Source organism: Notamacropus eugenii, chromosome 3, assembly GCF_028372415.1.
Source record: "Notamacropus eugenii isolate mMacEug1 chromosome 3, mMacEug1.pri_v2, whole genome shotgun sequence".
Classification (NCBI taxonomy): Eukaryota; Metazoa; Chordata; class Mammalia; order Diprotodontia; family Macropodidae; genus Notamacropus; species Notamacropus eugenii.
The window spans coordinates 205,114,438-205,134,754 of record NC_092874.1 but is presented as its reverse complement, the minus strand read 5'-3'; the positions used below and the strand labels follow the sequence as shown (position 1 = coordinate 205,134,754).

The 20,317-nt window shown below is 37.7% G+C and overlaps 1 protein-coding gene across 2 annotated transcripts in view; it reads right to left on the bottom strand.

Moving 5' to 3' along the window:
• Positions 1–20,317, bottom strand: part of WNT5B (Wnt family member 5B) — a 141,675-nt gene that overhangs the window by 72,548 nt on the left and 48,810 nt on the right. Inside the window, exon 2 of one of the 2 annotated variants that reach the window (XM_072654124.1) lies at positions 16,635–16,734. The exons of the other annotated variant lie outside the window; for it this stretch is intronic. Coding sequence (XP_072510225.1) covers positions 16,635–16,721 — 87 coding nt within the window. The 5' untranslated portion in view covers positions 16,722–16,734. The remainder of the gene's footprint in view (positions 1–16,634; positions 16,735–20,317) is intronic. 2 annotated transcript variants of the gene reach the window in all.

Genomic DNA, 20,317 nt, shown 5'->3' with positions numbered 1-20,317 from the left:
ACTGGAGATGACCCAGGATGAGGCAATTGGGGTTGAGTGATTTGCGCAAGGTCACACAGCAAGTGTCAAGTGCCTGAGGTAAGATTTGAACTCAGGTCCTCCTGCCCTGGTGCTCTATCCACTGCACCACCATCCATTATAGGCAAAGGAAAAACCAACCTTTCAGAGCATCAGAGAATTTCAGAGTTAGAAGGGAACTCAGAGATCATCTAGTCCAAGTTGTACCAGCTAAAACAAATTTTCCCTGTAACATATATGCTGAGTAGTTCTCTAGCCTTTGAATACTTCCAATGAAAGGGAATCTACCATTTGCTCAGGTAGCCCATTCTATTTTTAGATAGTTCTCATGGTAAAGAAATTTTATCTTATGTCAAGGTAAAAGTTGACTCTCTCCCCCAAGAAAAATTCCAAATCTACCTCCACATATCACAGATTCCTATATTCAACATACTTTCATTTTCTAAAAGAATTTGGTACTGATCATATATGTCACTGATAGCCCCATTGAACCACATGGGGACAGATGCTCCTACGTCATGGAACTGTATTGATTTCTGACCCTAAATGTCAGACCCTTTAGGGTTAAACAAACCCCATGAACTAGGCTAGGAAAATCTTCATGATGTAACAATAACAATGTTAGGCACCATTTCAAGTTTTGCAGACTACTGCTGCCTCTTCCCTTCCCTCTCCCTCCTCTTTTCTCCAGAAAAGTAGAAGTTATTATGTAGATTACAATTATGCAGATTTACAAAGAAACACCAACCACTCAAATCAGGTGATCTGACCCAGGCTGCTTCCTGTTTTTTGATGAGACGACTAGATTTCAAGTGAGCTGTGCATTATTTAACCTGAAATCAGACAATACCTCGAGAACATGACTACATTTCAGCTGGCATCCTAGAGGTGAAATCTTATTATGTCATTACCAAGCCCCCGAACTAATTCTTTCCCATTCCTTGGTAACATTTCTACTCTTGAAATATCTAATAGCTGCATCTGTCAGAAACTCCCAGAGAGACTAAGTTGAGAATGACTGACTTCCCACCCTGCCTGAAACAAGCCTGTTGATGTTAATCTGCCCCTCACATGCAGCCCAACTGCTTTTCTGCCTTTAAACCCTTGGTGATGGTTTTACTAAAATCCTCTTTTCATGGAAAAAAACCCCAGCTGGATGTTTCAGGCCTGAACACAATGTACAAATCTACGGGATCTTTTCCTTCACTTCAGGAAGCCGTTAATCAAGCCTCACATATCTTTTATGTTGTGTGTTGTCATTAGAAGAAAGAATGGAATAAAGGAAGAATTTCAAAACAATTTAGAGATTCAGGCCTCTATATGTGCTGACCCCATGTAAGCCCTAAATCATGAAAACTATTCTCTCCAAAAGAATCATTCGTATGGAGACGGCATTCTTCCATTAACCTTTATGGGTCACCTGAAGGAAAGGTCCCTATTGTGTGAATATAGGAAAGAGGATATCTGGCAAGATTTAACTTAATCTTCACAAGCTTTCCAGGGTGAAAGGTCATGTTCCCACCCCTTGCCAGATATACTTCTCCCCATATACATAGTCTTTCTTACTTCAATATATCTATCAGATTGATTTCTTTTCCCAAAAACATAAAAAACAACATATACAGGGGATTACAATATAAAAAGTTAACAATTTACATATTGGTCTTTTTTATGTGCATTTTTACTGAGAAGAGATCTTTTCTTTATTTTGTAAAAAATTTTTCTACATGTTTCACAATGGGTTATTCATTAAGATTTGATATAAAACATCTTATTTTATATTCACAGTTTGGATTCTCTAGAAGAGGTATCTCATCCTTCTAATCAAAGCTATTTGGCCATAAATACTTTTAATGGATTTGTGATCTCAAAAGCTTCAGTACTCCCTCCTAGGGTGTGTACTGCAATCTGTGCATGCCTTTACATCTTATACTTGTGCCCAAGTGCCTAAGTCTTCTTGTAAATTCTCTTCCCAACCTGCTGCAGGTGTTCCTCTAGAACCTGGGATCCACAGACCCCATAAGTAGCTTGGAGACAGAGTTCAGGCAGTCCATGAACTTAGGAAAATATTACATCTTTATTTTCACTAACCTCTAACCACTAACTAAAATTTGACATTTACTTCAATGACGATTTTTAAACACATATTATTCTAAAAAGGGAACTGCAGGATACCTCAGACTACCCAATGTTTCTGGACATAAAAAAGATTAAAAACTGCTCTGGATCTTTTGATATTATATACTAACTAATATATTATAAGTCTCCACTGATTATTCCCTCCTCCTGCTTCTCAAGTAGCCTTTTTCCTTTCCTAGTCATCTATCTTTCTGACATGTGTACTTCTACGTAATTCTTCACAGGTATTAGGTTGAAGCCTACTCATATCCCTGAGTAAGCAGTTTAGTGCAGTGGAAAGGGTGCTGGGCTTGGGATCAGAAAGCCTGGGTTCACATCTCTACCTCACATCTCACAAAAGGCTCTACCTTCTTTTTTTTTTTTTTTGTCATCTAGGTGGGGTAGTGGATAGAGTACTCTGCCCTGGAGTCAGATTGAATTCAAATCTGATCTCAGACACTTACTAGCTGTGTGACCCTGGGAAAGTCAATCACTTAACTCTGTTCACCTCAGTTTTCTCATCTGTAAAATGAGCTGGAAAAGGAAATGGCAACTGATTTCAGTATCTTTTGCCAAGAAAACCCCAAATGGGGGCCATGAAAAGTTAGACACAACTGAAAAACAACTGAACAACAACAACTTACATCAACCTCTCCGTTGGACTCCCTGGACAATAATTCTTCATACTATTACATTCTCTTGCTTGCACATGTAAAGCGCTGCTAGAAAAATTCTAATATTTAAAAGACAGGGGAGAGATTCGTTTCAGGGAGAAGCTTGGAATAATTGGGAAAAACTTCCTTTCCTAAAGGCCTTTTCTCCTCCTTTTATCTAATTCTGTTTCTAGTTCATTGGCCATCTATATAATATCTATCAAGGATATAATAACAGACCATCTCTATGGGTTGTCCATTCAACTGCAAATCATAGTCTGAAGTAGTTGTCATTTAGTTGTGTCTGACTCTCTATGACCCCATTTGGGGTTTTCTTGACAAAGATCCTGGAGTGTTTTGCCATTTTCTTCTCTACCTCATTTTATATATGTGGAAACTGAGGAAAACAGGGTTAAGTGATTGCCCAGGGTCACACAGCTATTAAGTGTCTACGGTCACATTTGAACTCAGGAAGATGAGTCTTCCTGACTCCAGACCCAGCACTCTATCCACTGTGCCACCTAGCTGCCCAGTCTGAATAATAGAAATTTTTTATCTACTTGATGAAAAATTCACATATTTCCTATGTTGTTCAAATACTACACAATTTTTTTCAGAGGGTCCAGACTAAATCAAAATGCCTATCCTTACTCATATGTAGTACGTAAGATTTAAAGTTGTAAGGAAACTTCAAGGCCATTAAATCTGCTCCCCTCATTTTATAAATGAGGAAACTAAGACACAGGAGAAGTGAAGTGACTCTTCCAAGGTCAAACAGTCAATACGGGTCTGAGGCAGGATTTGAATCCAGGTCTTCCTGACTACTGCCTTATCTACTATACTATACTACTTCACTTGCTGTTGTTGTAACTTACCACTTAAGGCAGTCACTCTACCCTAGAAAAGAAGAGAGAAATTTGTCCCTGCTCAAGGTATGAGTCTTAACTCACTCAAAAGCCATAGCTCAGGCATCCAATGGAACTAGACCCATGGTGTTGTTGGTAGTGACCTTCTGAATGAGGAAATTCCTTTTGCCAGTGTAGTTTTGTACCCTCTCTCAAACATAATGTTTCACTTAAAGAGTTGTCTAGAGTATTGAGGGGTTAAATGATATGTTGAGGATCATGCCACCAATATATATCAAAGGCAGGACTTGAACTCAGTTCTTCCTCACTCTATCTACTATGCCAGGATACATATCTCAGGAGCTCCATACCAATTTATTTACTTTTACCAGCCATCCAGAAATTAAATTAGAATTAAATTAAATTAATTAAATTAAATTAAATTAGAATACATACTCTTTGAGAATAAGTATTATACTAAACAGTCTATAATAAATACTTGTTGACTGATTAATTCTAAACAAATAAAGTAAGAATCCTTCCATGAGCATATGAGGCAGATTCTCCCATAAGCGGGAAAGTTCACACCCAGAACTCACAGGTAGCCAGAAGGCATGCATGAAAGGGCACATGCCAGCAACCCATGTGGCCAGGATACACACATGGATGGGGTAACTCACATCCATGATGCTGCAGAACTTTGCATGTTTTCTGGTGATATCACTGTGCTGCTGTTCTCATGGCTAACATGTCTATGCTCTTCACTGGGTGCATTGTCTTTGGGTGAATGCGTTGGTTCCCCTTGGTATGTCCACTGTTCTGAGGGTTACCAACTTTCATTCTGTTACCATCTTCTAGACTTTAGTTTTTAGGGGCATCTTCTGAATTCTCAGCTCTTATCTACGAAGGTTGTATGAAGAGAAAGCATCTTTGACTTGCCAATTCCTTCCTAAAATGTAAAACTCAGAATGGAATTCAATTTTCCAGATGTGATTTGACTAGCATAGAATATACCAGGACTTTTGTCTCTCTAGTGCTGCATAATATGCTTCTCTTAATGCAACCTAAAATAATATTAATTTTTTATTCTAATTATTGATTTTTTGGCTGTCATAGCCCACTGCTGACTTATACTGAACTTTCACTAAAAATCTTGACCTAATTCTGTTGAACTTTTGTCTAACAACGTCACCATCATCTTTGATTAATGGAGTTGACTCTTAAGTGTAAGATCATAAATGTATCTCTTTGGATATGAACAGGAAGTTTTCAGATAAAGAAATCAAAGCTATTTAGTCATAAGAAAAATGCTGTAAATAAATATTGATTAGAGAAATGCAAATTAAAACAACTCTGAGGTACCACCTCACATCTTTCAGATTGGCTAATATGATAAGAAAGAAAAATAATAAGTATTGGAGAAGATATGGGAAAATTGCAACAGTAATACATAATGTAGAGTTGTAAACTGATTCTATCATTCTGGAGAGTAATTGGGAACTATGCCCAAAGGGCATTCAAACTGCGCATACCTTTGATCTAATACAATACAGCTACTTGGTCTGCATCCCAAAGAAATTATAAAAAAAGGGAAAATGACCCAAAGGTACGAAAATATTTGGAGCAGCTCTTTTTGTGGTGGCAAAGAATTGGAAATTGAGAGAATGCCTCAATGGGGAATGGCTGGACAAGTTGTAGTATATGAATGTAACGAAATGCTATTGCTCTATAATAAATGATGAGCAGGCAGATTTCAGAAAAACTTGGAAAGATTTACATAAACTGATGCAGAGTGAAATGAGTAGAACCAGAAGGACATTGTACAATTATTAGCAACTTTGTGCAACTATCAACTATACTTAGTACTTCTCTGCAATACAATGATCCAAAACAATTCCAAAGTATTCATGACGGAAAATGCTATCTACATTCAGAGAAAGAACTGATGGAGTCTGAATGCAGATCAAAGCATACCATTTTCATTTTATTTTTTTTTTTGTCCTGTTTCTTCTTTCACAACATGATTAACATGGAAATATATTTTATACAATTGCCTATATAAAAATCCGTACAATCTTAGGGAAGGAGAGAAGGAGAAAGAAAATTTGGAACGCAATATTTTTTTTAAAATGTCTTTACATGCAATTGGAAAAAATAAAATACTATTTTAAAAAAAAGTATCCCTTTGTTTCATATTACTTGATCTCTTATATTCTGTTTCTCTTCTGCAATGTGCTATCTCCCCTAGTTTTACATTACCTGCAAACTTGATAAGTGTGTCATCTTTGCCTTTATCCAAGGCATTGACCAAAAAGCTAAACAGCTCAGATCCCTAGGGCAAAAAACTCCTTGAAAGCTAACTTCAAATAATAAATGACTACTCTTTAGGTCCAAATATTCAACCAGTTAAATGTCACTTAATTGCACCATTGTCTAGCTCTAGCCCAAATCTCTCCAACTTGTTCACAAGAATATCAGGAGAAAGCAGTTAAATACTTCCTGAAATTTAGGTAAACTATAACTACTATATCTACTATTCCAGTGAAAATGGCTAGTATATCATGAAACCGTTCTTGATGAAGTCAAGGCATCTCTTTGTGATTACTGCTTCTTTTCTAGGTATTCATTAGCCATTCCTTTAATAATGCTTTTAAGAATTTTTCCCAGGAATCCAAGATCACTACTTTATTGTTTGTAGACCCTACAACTTTCTGTTTCTTTGAAAATTACGATAGTATCTGTTTTTCTGTAGTCCTGCAGTATTTATCCTGTTCCTTCACAATCCTCCAAAGACCATATTATCTAGTTCCTTTAGTTCCTAGTGACCTGAACTCACTGAGTAGAGCCAGGTACTTTTTTTACTACTTTCTTTCTTATCTTGAGTATTAACTCTTTATTAACCTTTTTTTTGTGGGGGGGGCGGTTCTGTCCTTTCCATTGCAGACATTATTCTGTTGGGCAAAGAAATGAGAAGAAAAATAAAAGTTAAGTGGCTTTGCCTTCCCTGTGTCATCATCCATTATCTTGTTCCATCCACTTCAAGCAGTGGTTCTATCCCTTCTTTAATCTTCCTCTTTAAAACAGCTTAAATTTTTTTGTGGTTGTGTCTTAGTTTTTCTCACCAACCTTAGTTTACTCTGAGATTTAGTGATCTTGACAGGATATTTTATTCATCATCCCTTATCTCTCCTGGTTTCCATCTTCTGTACATGTCTATTTAAAAAAAACTAAGTTGTTCAGTTACTCTTTAGTATATCCACATCAGTCTAGTTAGATGACTTCCCCTTTTCCTTTAACATGGGAATTGTTTCTGAGTGTCCTAATTTCATTCTTCAGAGCTACTCAGTGTCCTCTTCTGACTCATACTTTAGAATTTTAGGTCATGAGATTCTACTTATTTTTCTTCTGAAACCTTTGGTATCTGCTCTCCCAAAATCAAGGGTACATTGTAAGATTATTTCTGGATTCCTTCCCCTTTGCTTATTACAAATTCTAATATGGAGCAGTTATTCCTCTGAAAGATTCCTATCATTTTCACCTCAGCAACCAGCCCCCCCTTGTTAATAAGAATTACATGTAGAGTAGAATTTCCCCTTCATTATTTCCTACATCTTTTGAAGGATGGAATTATCATTAAAAGCATGTTGGGAAATTATTTTCCCTGCTTTGCATGGAGAGGAAGCATCGGTGGATTTCAAGGGAACTGGAATCCCCTCCTTCTTTACTATATCATACCACCATTGAGGCTTGTGAGCTATTTTGCAAACTCATCGCCTATTTCCTCTTTCTGTGCAAATGGTCTGTTATATCCTCTAATAACATTACTTCTGTCTCTGCTTCTTTTGATTTTTCCACTGAATTCTCTTCACTTTGTTTCCATGCTCCTGGACTTCTTCACATAATTTATATATTCTTAAAATACAATGCCACTGTATGTCACCTTTCAAATATCTATCCTTTTCCTTCTGAATAAGGAATACCCTTTCACAGTCATATTCTAGTCATGGGCCTCATCTTCTCAAGTTTCAGTAATATTTATACATATAAAAATACAAATATATATATAAATCATATATAAATACATATGATGTATTTATACAAAATAATTTCTACATCACAGAAATATATAAATTTATGTATATGTGTACATATATGCATACTCATGTATACACACGTGTATATAAATACATACATTGTATGTGTGTATGAGGGAAGGGAGAGAGATTTGTCTCCATATATACATATGGTCTCCAATTTATGCTGCTCATTCCCCAATACTTTATGTATTTGTATACAGACATCAAAAACTATAGGTTTTGTTGCTGAATTTTGGTCTTAAGAATATCTGGGTACCTCTGCTGCTATTCTTGCTACATTATAGCTACTGTCCCTGGTATCTAGGGTGGTGAACATAGGAAAGTAGGTTTTTTCCCCTTTCCCTTCCTAATCAGATTAAAGTCTTTTTATTGGGTTTTTTAAAAAATCCTGGCAAATATATTCTTATCAGTCCCATTAGATATATTTTATCTTTATCCAAAAGTCCATCATTTCTATATTTTAAACTGTCAAGAAATCTAAATCCTTTTCTTAAACACCCTTTTCTTAACCAGCTTCTCAGTTCTCCCTTTCTCTTCTGATCCTGCCTTTAGCAACAGTGAAGAAAATACCATCTGTGTTCCTATGGTCTTCATTTGCTTGCCTAAAATCATACTCTTCAAAAACATTCTAGATTTTGCCTAGAAATATCTTTTGTGTTCATGTGAAATGTGTAGCAGTCATTCACTTTGATAATTCTTCAGAAGTTTTCTGTCATGTCCTGGATAACATGTCCAGGAAGTCATATAATTTGACAATTACAGAGTAGTTTTCCGTCATGCCATTGGAGATATGTCACAGGAAGTCGGTAGACCTCTCTACTATTATCGGTGATCCACAGGAGGAAGTCACTGTCCACTGCTACTCATTTTTTCTTTTTCTGACCCTTACTAGAAAATCTCTCATTCAAGGGCAAATATGAATCAACATCGGAAAAAGTAGCTACTTGCTCTCCTGCGGGTCTATATTCCTCCCTCTGCCTCTTCAACGTCTTATTCTCTTTTGCTTTAAAATGGAACCTCTTCAGAACACGACTCTTTCTGATATCCTGAAGAGTTAAAAAAAGAGGGGAGCATTTTTCAAACTCCCTTACCTTTTCCTCTGGAAAACTAGCCTGTATCTTGAGAATAGACAACAATTACATGGTCATGGAAGAAAATATACTCTATGAAGATCACTAGAAAATTATCCCTGCCCATCAGTATTTCTGGAGGCATTGTCTTCAGTTCTTTGTCATTCTTGATAGAAGTTTTTGTGGTCAATATCCCTGGAAAGCTATTTTTAAAAAAATTTCCAATTGACAACAACAGAGAAGCCTGTTCTTCTCCTGAGGCATGAAAGGTACATCTTCATGAGGTCTTCAGTCAAAAGTTTTATTGTAGAGAATAGAGTTGCTCAGGTACTAAGGGTTCAACTAGAGGAGTTCTCTGAGGTTCCTGTGATCCTGAGCATCTTAAAAAAGTATATATTGTAATATATTGTAAATATATATTGCACACACACACACACACACACATACACACACACACACATATAATGTATATGTTGCCATCACAGGAGCAGAGACTTCTCAATAAATCCCTCCAAGCTGACAGGCAACCAAGACAGTTAAGGAGAAGAATCTGGTTCATTAACTGGTGTTCAAAAAAACCACTTTGAAGTTTATATTATGCAATCAGTCTTTCCTCTCCTCACAAATCAGGAAGGCAAAGAAGTAGGATACTTCTCTCCTCCTTCCTCTTCTCTCCTTCATAATGTCTTTTGGTGATTTATTTTTTCAAAGACTGCTCTTGATGTTTATTTAAACCTGCTTTATTCTGTGAAAAAGTTAAAGGGGACAGAAGGCTATGAGTAACTATCCAAAATGACAAGGTGATCTAGTCAGGCCCAGTCCAATGTGACGATGTGATCTAGCCAGTCCCAAATCTCTCATGGATGGCTAGGGTCAGAATGCCACCTAGAGACTGCCCTAAATATCAGATGAAGTCAAAATGCCCATCCTTCACCCAAGCAAAAGTTGAAAAGTCCTTTAGAGGTAATTTACAAGTTCCTTATTTTTGTTTTTGGTTGAAATGTTCTCCACTTCATAATCTCCAGTAACTTTGTTTTTATTAGAGAATAAGCTTTGTGGGAAGTAAATCAAATACTGAAAGTTTCCTCCTTGCAATTCAAGGAAAGCTATAAGCAAACCAAACCAAAAACAGCTTGTTCTGCTGTGTATATGATTTGCCATGTCCATCTCCATTTTGATAAAAATATATAGACAGGTTTTTACAAGAAATCCAAAGTGCTCTGGGATGCTTGCTTCTTTTTAAAATTCTAAAAATAAATTTATTTTTTTTAAATGTTTGCTTCTTATTGTATCTTTATTATACTAATGAACTTTCAAAGGGAGAGAGAATGTAGAGATCATATGAGATCTGATTATAACCTTTACTATTTCCTTAGGTTCCAAGCACAGAAACAAAAGCAAAAGTACTGGTTCACTCATTCTTCCAGCCAAAGAAAATTGTACCTGACCATAATGAATGCAAAGTCTATTTTCTTATAAAGAAAAACAAATAAGAAGAATGCTTCACACAACTGTCAGTCACAGATAATCTGACAAGGAGCATGGACACATGCCAACATTCTCTTCCCAGGGGAAAGCACAGACATTGTGTTGAGGGTTGGAGTGAATTACCAGCCAGTCCTGTGGTAAGAAGCAGATAGATTGACTTTTCAGTAGAAGTGGGAAAGCTGCAGCACATTTAAAAGATGGATGAATTTAATGCCAGGACCCCAAGGTACAAGGATATAGACTCATCCAAAACACCTTCAAAAGATGCCATTGATTATTTCTTGTTTGATCTATGGCAAAAATGTCAGCATGCACATGCTCCAATTCCTCCCGTTGCATATCAGTTGCTTGGTCTTACATAAAGACCAGCAACAGTAAACTTAATGTTTGCAGATGGTCCAAGAGTTGTCATCTTTTCAGCAGCCTGTCTCTTTTCCACCAGTGTTACCATTTCCTATCATATACTCTAAAATTCAGTGACACTGGACTCCTGGCTGTTCCTTAAATAAAATACTTTTCTCTCCAGGCATTTTCACTAGCATTCCCCTCTTCCTCTCCACCTCCTGACTTCCCTGGCATCCTTTAAGTTCCAACTACAAATCCATCTTCTATAAGAAGTCTTTCCTAAGCCCCACTTAATGTTAACACCTTCCCTCCATTGATAACCTCCAATTTATTCTCATTTGGACATGGTTATTTTCATATTATCTCCTCCATTAGACTGAGCTCCTTGAGAGTAGAGACTCTCTTTTGCCTTTCTTTGTATCCCAGTGCTTAACAGGGATGGGGAACGTGCAGCCTCGAGGCCACACATCGCCTTCTAGGACCTGGGGTGCAGCCTTTTGACTGAGTCCAAGTTTTACAGAACAAATCCTTTCATTAAGGGGATTTATTCTGTGAAGTTTGGATCCAGTCAAAGGGGTGCCACATGTGGCCTTGAAGCTGCAGGTTCCCCACCCTGGCACAATGTTTGGCACTTGATAAATGCTTATCGACTGACTGAGATAGAAGAGGGTCACATAGGACTCATGGTTATTTTGTATTTTATCTTTGTTTTATTTGATGCCAAAACAAAAAAACATCATCACTTAGTAGCTAGCCTTCTGGTAATGAACCACTTTGTTCTTAGGTAGTATTACTTTTGAACAGATGAAGTCTATCATGAGACCCAAACCTGAATCCTTTCCTGCATGATAAAAATTGTGTTCCACTGGTACAGTCTTTGGGAATCTTTTGGGATTTTTTGGGAGACATGACATTTGAAGGTAATTGTATTGGCTATGGATTGCAAACACATTTGGAAGACTTTATGGAGGGCTGCATGTTTAATACATAGGAATATAGCAGGGATCTATAATGCATTTCATCTCTGTAGGAGTCAGAGGGGTCCTGAGGGTTCCCACAGGGAACTAGATCAGAAGCTGAACTACCTTAATCACACCCATGCAACAAGGAAGAAAGTGCTGCCTGTATAACAGGTGGGAAAACAGATGAGATTCTGTGTGCAGTCATGTAGGTTGGACCTTCCCCTTCACCTTCCTTTGACTCTTGAGGAAGATAGCGAGGGAGTGGCAGAGAACCACCAGAAGCCATGAGGCCACTGTTAGGATGATTGCTGCTGTGGCATACAGTGTACAGCACTGTAGGAGCAAGATCTTTGAGCAAAAACAGAGACAAAGCTTTGTGGAGGGGATTACAAATTAGGACTGGACTGGTAGCTACCATGAAAACTCTTTGTTGGTCAGAAGGCTAGTAAGCCAGTCTGATCCCTGTCATGCCCCCTTATTTCATTGCTTTCCCTGTTCCACTTTATGACTTGGAGCTGAGCCCTGGACAGAAGCAATCCCTCTACCTCCATGCCCTTTCCATGACTTGCAGGTATAGCGAGGGCCTGGGAAAAGCATTTGGGGAGGAGAGTATATAATGGTTTCTTTGGAATTTTTTTTATGTTTAATAAACCATGTAGCCAATGAAAACTGCTTGCCAGTTCAACATAAATATACAGGGTCAAAGCTGAGCTAGAAAATTTCCTAGCTGTAGAGTGAGTAGATTTTCCTATAAGTTTTCAAATAATTCAGGTATATATGTCAACATCTTTCACGCTAAGTTGAAAACCAAGACCAGGGAGATTTTGTTTCTTGAAGTCTCTTGGAATAATTCCCTTGTCTGGCAAATAGCTAGTGAATTTGCACATGTGTCAGGGACCTTGATGACAACACTAGGCTGATGGCTCAAGTATAGCACCACCTACTGGGCAACACTATAAACTGTATTCCCTTGTTGGTTAATGGTAAAGTGATACATTGTCTTCCTCTGGGAGGGCAGGACATAGATCAGTGTGGGGTGCTACTCCTTCTGCAGCACCTCAAGTAGAATCTTGGATACCCCGCAAGTGAAAACATAGGATGTGCCATATGAAATTATGGAAAGTATTATCTAATCTATTGAATATAACTCATATTTCACTTGGAAAATGTTATAGTAAAGAGATTTCTGGGTTTGGAGGCAGGAGGTGCTGAGTTTCACTTCCCTCTTCTAACATTATGAGTGTATGACACTGGGAAAGGTGTACTAACCTCAGTGACTTCAGGCAACCCCTTAAGACTCATCCATGAAGTCATAGATGGGTATGTAGTCAGGGAAAAGAGGTTCTCACACTAGAAGTGCCCACACCGATGAAATCACAAATCCTTTATATAGTCACATATAGAGGAAGATGTTAGTAGACTATCACCTGTAATTTCATCAGCATGAATACTTTCTTTGAACAAGTAAGAATACAGTCCTTCAATAGTTTCCTTTGTAATTTCTTTACGTTTAAACCGTGTAACTAACGAAAATTCCTTTAGTGACTAAGTATATGATTTTCAAGTGTTGTTTTGGTCAGAAATATTGATCACCATTGCCATGCCATTAATCATCAGGTTGTGGTCTTCTTATCCTCCCTCTCCAAAAAAAGTTTTCTATGGGAAAAGAAGATTGGAGAGACAGAGAACTTAGTATAAGGGTTAGTCAAGTCATATCTCAAGGACACTTATGGTTGAAACTAGAAGGAGAAAAACAAATAGATGTGAAATGGAATAGATCTGCTAACTCTTCTATGGTGATCTATTTTTATCAGAAAAGATAGTGAAATACCATATTTGGGAGTCACCAATTCCAGTATCTAATATATTGTATGAGGAAGAACAAGCAAAAATAACATACAAAAATAAAGTTAGGAAGAATGGCAGTGCCTACAATCCTTATGTCTTATAAATGATGCTTCTTGTTACAAGAAAGGGCTTCTGGGGGTGGGGGGAGTGATAGAGATGCAAAATACAAAATAAAAGATGATACATTTAAAAAACAAAACAAAAATGAATTCAGAAGGGGTCACAAATAGGAAAATTCTTAGAATTTCATATATGTCAGTTTTATATGTCAACCTATTTTTCTTCTTTGAAAATTAGAATGTTTGTGTTAGTTAATGATTGTTAAGTTCATAACAAAAAATATTTTTTTTTGCTAAAAGACTGTCTGTATCTGATGAAATACAGAAGAAATGTATGCAAGGAAGTCAAGTCCACCTAGCCCTCCACAACCACCTTGACCACCTTCTGATGTATACAGTCTGTTTCCCAAACTACCAGATCTACTTCTAGCCTAGTCACCATAGCCATCATTAAGGGGAGAAATCATTTTGGAGAAGGAGCCCATCTTCCTTATCACTTTGCAAAAATGGATGACCAAATGCCATCAACAGGTAGATAGGCACAAAAGTCCTGGGCATGGCAGCTTCCAGCCCAGACCTCATTATCATCATCTGAGGAAACAGCTCCTGTGGAGAAGGAATCAGCCATCCCCACCAACTGCCATACACAAGGAAGGCAAACAAGTCTAACTGAAAAGGCAAGGCACCCTAAGGGAGACAGAAAATGGCACATGCCAGAGAGGCCAAACCACCACTACCACTTTTACCAATATCTCCTCTTAGACCCTAATAGAGACAGCGCAGAACCCTGAACCCAAGAACCTTGGGAATGGTGTTACTTCTAACTCAATGCTCTCAGCCATCATCCTAGAAAGCAACCCCTGTGCAGTTGCTTACAACTTCTCTTACAGGTGCTACAGGCACATTTATTAAAGTCCCAGAAAAGAAAGTTCTTGCCACCAAAGTCCTTGGCACCATCAACATCAGGAACGTATTTGGTTTTATCCAAAGAAATGACATTAAAGAAGATGCAGCACCATCTGCTTTGCTGCTGTACCTTAATAACCATAAGACTTGCAGCAGAAACCTTCCATATTTTTGTCTCCTTCATTAGAATGTGAATTCATTGAGAGAAGGGTCTAGCTTGCTTTTCTATTTGTATCCCCAGCATTTAGAATACTGTTTTGTACATAAGTACTTCATAAATGTTCATTCATTCATTCAGGAATTCTATACTGGAGGTAACATAATTTTAAATTCAAACAGGGACCAATTTTCAAGATAAGTCAAAGGGGAAGTTTGTAAAAGAATGGAAAAAAATCATGGAAAAGCCAACCACAAGAACCAATTTATTAGCCTACTTTCTCATTGCTATAGAATCTTTATGAAAAATGTTGCTGGATACATCACAGGTATCCTTGATACACATACACACACACACACACACACACACACACACACACAATCACGAAGAAAAGAAGCTTTTCTAATTTATTCTATTTTTTCTTTTTTAGGCAATCAGGGTTAAGTGACTTGCCTGTGGCCACACAGCTATTAAGTGTCTAAGGCCAGATTTGAATTCAGCTCCTCCTGACTCCAGGGCCAGTGGTCTCTATCCACTGAACCACTTGTTGCCCCTCCAACTGGTTTTCTACAGACAACGTTTTGACAGTCATACATGAAGATAGTAAAAAGACAGTAAAAAGAAGACAAAAGAAACAACTCTTTATTATTTGCTTATTTTAAAAAAAGAAATGCAACTCTGTGGAGCAAAGTGCAGCTCAAAGTGTCTCAGAATCATAGAAGTTTCTTCTCTAATTGATGTGACCAGCATTAGCAGGTCAGCAAACAGGGACATATGCCAAACAAAGGGGTTTGTGACTGTCGTAGATATCATCTGCAAGGTCCAAAAAGAAGAGGATTTCCCTAGTAATAGGTTCTACAGATGTTCTTGTTTGCGGGTGACATTGTACCACTTCCTCAATCAAATCCTCAGTTATTCAAAAGAGATCAGCCTAGCTAACTAAAGAAGAAAAATAAACTGGATCACAAATACATACTGCCTCAATTACAACAAATAGTTGAATGAGTAATCCACCGACTTAATCCATAAGTACACAGATTTTGAAAAAGTACCAAAGAATTTGGCCTTATAATGAAATAAAAAGAAAAAAAAGTGAAATAAATTGCATTTAAGAAATTGCACAGCACTTTAAATGATCTCAATCTATTTCCCATTGCAAAAGCCCATCATTTTAACACTGATAACAATAACTAAATAGCTTGCATAGTTTTGAACAACAGGACACCACAACTGCCAAAGAATCACAATCGAAGGTAATACAAAAGAACATTGGGAAAAAGTCAAATGCAGCATATTTCCAGTGATGAATTTTATGTATGATAAGACATAAACAAGGCAGTAGATAGAGTTCTCGGCTTCAAGTTAGGAAGACAATCTGTGTGATCCTGGATAAATAACTTAACCTCTCTCAGCTTCAGTTTCCTAATTTGTAAACTGTGGGGGCTGAACTCAATGACCTCTAAGGTCCCTTCAAGCTCTAAATCTACGTTCCTGTAATTCTAGGTTTGAAAATAAGGTGGGCCAGTCATGTGTCAAGAATAAAGGATAATCAATGGATTACCTAAATATGCACTGGTATCTACAAAATGTTAAAAGAAGTAGTGGAAGGCTTTAATTATGTCAGGTGGATTGTCTGTGGAGGACTTATGGAAAAATATGAATATGAACTGTAAAGGAGAAGAGAATATGGATAAGTTTCAATCCACACTATTGAAGGGATAGTACCTATATTGAGATCATGCTTCTATTAAAGTATTTAATAATTAGTTTATTTAGTACTAACAATAAGTACTGCCATAATTCAATGGATTTGTGGGCTCATTGGTGTGCATATCCCTTCCATTGGTGGAGATTGCAACTCATCCACACATTCTTCTCCTATTTAACTTCATGATCCTTCATTGGGATCCGCCTCTAGGTATTTTATAGGTTTAACCAGCTTAATGCTTAAGATTCCTATATGCTAGCCATCACTCTTGCTATATGACTAACCCACCTCTTTTTTCCAATAACACATTTCCTTTATGATAGCATTGTTGGAAATACGCTAAAGTCTACTTGCACCTACCATGCATCTTTCCATTGCCCTCTGGGTCATCTGCAGCTTTACTTCTTTTATTATTGTGGTGTTCGAATACACACAACCATACATCATCAGGAAAACATTTCTGTTAAAAAGATAGTGTTTTTATGTCAATGAGCAATTTGGGATTATTGAAAGAACAGTACAACCCAGATGACTACTATTCATTCCAAACCCAACTCACTACCATTTGGAGATAATGCACTTTAATAGCTCATCCAATAGCAAGTCTTAGCAATAAGCAACTTTCATCCATTTACTTTTCCTTGAATAGATTATTTCCTAACATCTCTACTGAAAAATCATGGACATCCCTGAGGAAGTCCTGTAATGTTCTGGGGCTTGATGCAAATAGTACAATATCACCTGCAAACAAGCACATCACATCTGCAAAACCTCACCATTCCTAGGGAATCCCTCTTTTATTTAGACCTTTCATAAGTCCATGCCAGTGGTGAAAACCAAATACCAAGCTTTCTGAAGACTTTCAGCTCCACTGCTTTTTTGCTGGTTTTGATATAGTAGTACTCGAGATCTTTCACCATCTTCCTCCTACTGTTTAACACATGACTTTGTATTCTAAAACAGTTTCCTTGGCTGCCATGTCTTTTCACTTGACAAAGATATCAATTGTTTGCTGGTTAGGACTGGTTCTAGGCTCTTTTGGCCTCCTCATTGTAATGATTGTTTTGCATCAGTTAAACTTTTGCTGGAACCAGAGATAACCAAAGTCAATATCTTTGTGTTTTTTACTTTTTAGTTTGGGACACAAACAGCAGCTTTGAACAGATAAAGCTGAAGCCCTTATAAATATTCTCGACATCTTCTCAAGTTTATTATTCTTTCCTCTAATTTAATACTGATTTTGACTTTTGCTCTAACTAGTCAGTCAATGATCTGCCTGCTCTGACAGCTGATTCTTATATGACTAGCATATTAGCATCAATTTCCTGGAAAGATAAAACTAAGATCTTATTTGGTGCTTGGCATATTTAGTGCCTTCTGACTCTTTTCCAAAAGAAAATATTTGAAATATTTCTTAAACTTGAATCACATTAGCATTTCACCATCTTTGCCTGTGCTCCTTTTTGTAATTCATTAACCAGTGGACTTATCTCTGTCTAAATGTATGAAACAGCTGTTTAGAAAACTTAGAGATGAGTGAACATTTATAGACTATCTAAAAAACCTGTGTGTCTTCTTTTTCCACCACTCCACGACTATCAGGTCTTCTTCGGCAATGAAGGATGAACACACACACACACATACTACCAGGAGTGAAAAGTTATATTTTATTTTTCTTTGTTTCATGTGTTGCCATGGCCAAAGAAATCATGAGCAATTTACTGAGTTTCTCAATACTTAGGTTGGTCCTTGAATTCTGTCACCGGAGCAGTAATCAAAGCCTTTTCAAGTAGAAACTATCAAAGTTTATACCTGCTGGTATAAAAGCAAGAACGGAGGATGACCTCCACACTGATATTCTATCCACTATAACTGATCTTCCTTGGAAATGATATTGGGACAATGATCACTGGTGATTGATACTGGGGGAATCATATCAGAATGAAGCCTTGAGCTAATGACGTTACAGAATATTCCCTTAGTTAGCCTAGAACTCTGAGGGGGTGATGATGTAGCTAACCACAATCAGGAGATCTGACTCGCCAGTGTGAGTGGGAATAAAGATAAAGATTCCCCAGAGTCCATATCATTATACTTGCTTAATGGCCCAGTCAGATCTTAGTATGGAAGGAAACCTATGGTAGCTTTCAAAAAGAATACAGTGAAAGGAATCTTGGAGCTGTACTAGGATTCGTATCTGCCAGAATTTCCTCACAACAGGGTTTAGGCCCATGCTTCCTCCTTCCTCCTGGGGCAAGAATTAATTTTGCCTAAAAGGAGACAGTGGTCTGTAGGACTAGCTTGGTCCCTGCTTCCTTGAAGCAGCTTCAGGGCATAAAAAGGCAGGATTGGGGCCCCTCAGACTTGGAGGATTTCTGAAGACAACAAGAGCCACAGTATCCTGTCCTGTTGTCCAGAAATATTTCCCTGTGGAAAGAAAGGAGGCCATGGTCTACAGCTAAATGCCACTGTCACCTTATCAGATATCCTTACTGTGGTGGGAAAAGGAAAAAACCTCGTTTTCGTTAACTGTTCAATGACTTGTGAGTTCCTCATTTCATCCTGACATCAAATCTAAACTCAGAGAGTGCTAGCATTAGGTTAGCCTCAATCAGAAGCTATCAATCTAACTTTCTCATTTTAAAGATGAAGAAACTGAATGCTACTGCCACATGTGAAGGCAGAGAGGCACACCAATCCTTCTTGTACGTACTCCTCTCTGTATAATGATACCTATGCTGAAGGACACATAAGATGTCAACTTTGATCAAAAGTGGCTTTCTCCCCATTCTTCCACTCTTGTCTTCCACTCTTGACTAAATAAAGGTAATACATTCAGAGTTCCTAAAATGAGTCACGTTCAATACATGCTAATAGCTATAAAGAGTCCAGTGATTTTCCCAGGGTGAATGTATGTGGCATACACAATTTAATTCATCTAATAAACATTTATTAAGCACCTACTATGTCCAAGACATTGCTCTAGATGTTGGAAATAAAAAGATAAGAAATGACAGTCTTTGTCCTCAAGGAGCTTACAGCTAAGAACAGCAATGCAGTATATACATAAAGAAGGATAATAAAAAGAGAGCTGAGAGAGGGGCAAAGGAGAGTTCAAGTCAAATTTTAGGAGGGAGAGATCATTTGCATCTGCTACCATTAGGAAAGGCTTCATGGAATAGAAAGTCTTTGAGCCTGGCCTTAAAGAAATAGAATAATCTCAGCAGGTAAAGATAAAGAAGCAGTGTGTTCCAGGAAATTTGGAAAGCCTGCTGGGAACAGCCAGCATACTACTACTACTACTACTACTACTACCACTACCACTACCACTACCACTACCACTACTACTACTAATAATAATATTAATAGTAATAGCTAACATTTACATAGCAATTGCTATGTGCCAGACATTGTGCTAACCACTTCACAAGTATTATCTCACTGGCCCTTACAACAACCCTGGGACATAAGTGCTATATTATTACCACTTTACAGATGCAGAAAATGAGGCATACAAAGGTTATGTGACTTGCCCAGCTAGGAAGTGTCTGAGGCCACATTTGAATGCACGTCTTCCTGACTGCAGACCAAGTGCTCTCTCCACTGAGCCACCTGGCTACCTACGATGACTTGAATATTTAAATAAGAAAGAGTAGTGTGAACTAAGGTTGGAAAGTTATGTATCAGACTTTAAAGGTATGACAAGATCATTTAGCAAAGGAAGAACAAATAGCTGTGTGTCACAGGTGATGAGGACATTTGGCTGCCCACAATGCCCTGTGACTATTTAAGAACATCAGGAAACAGCTTTGTCTAATATCTCTCTGTCCTTTCCCTGCTCAACTGCTTGAGAATGCAAACTAGGTGTCTCTACATCCTCTCCTCTAACTTGCTTCTGTTTGTCTTCTGATGTCATCACTAAGTTGTCATTTCGCCTTTCCAGAGTTACCAATGAACTCTTGATTGTCAGGTCTAATAGCCTTTTCTCATCCTCGTCCTTGATCTCTCTGTAATTTTTGACACCCTAAGTCACCATTTCCCCC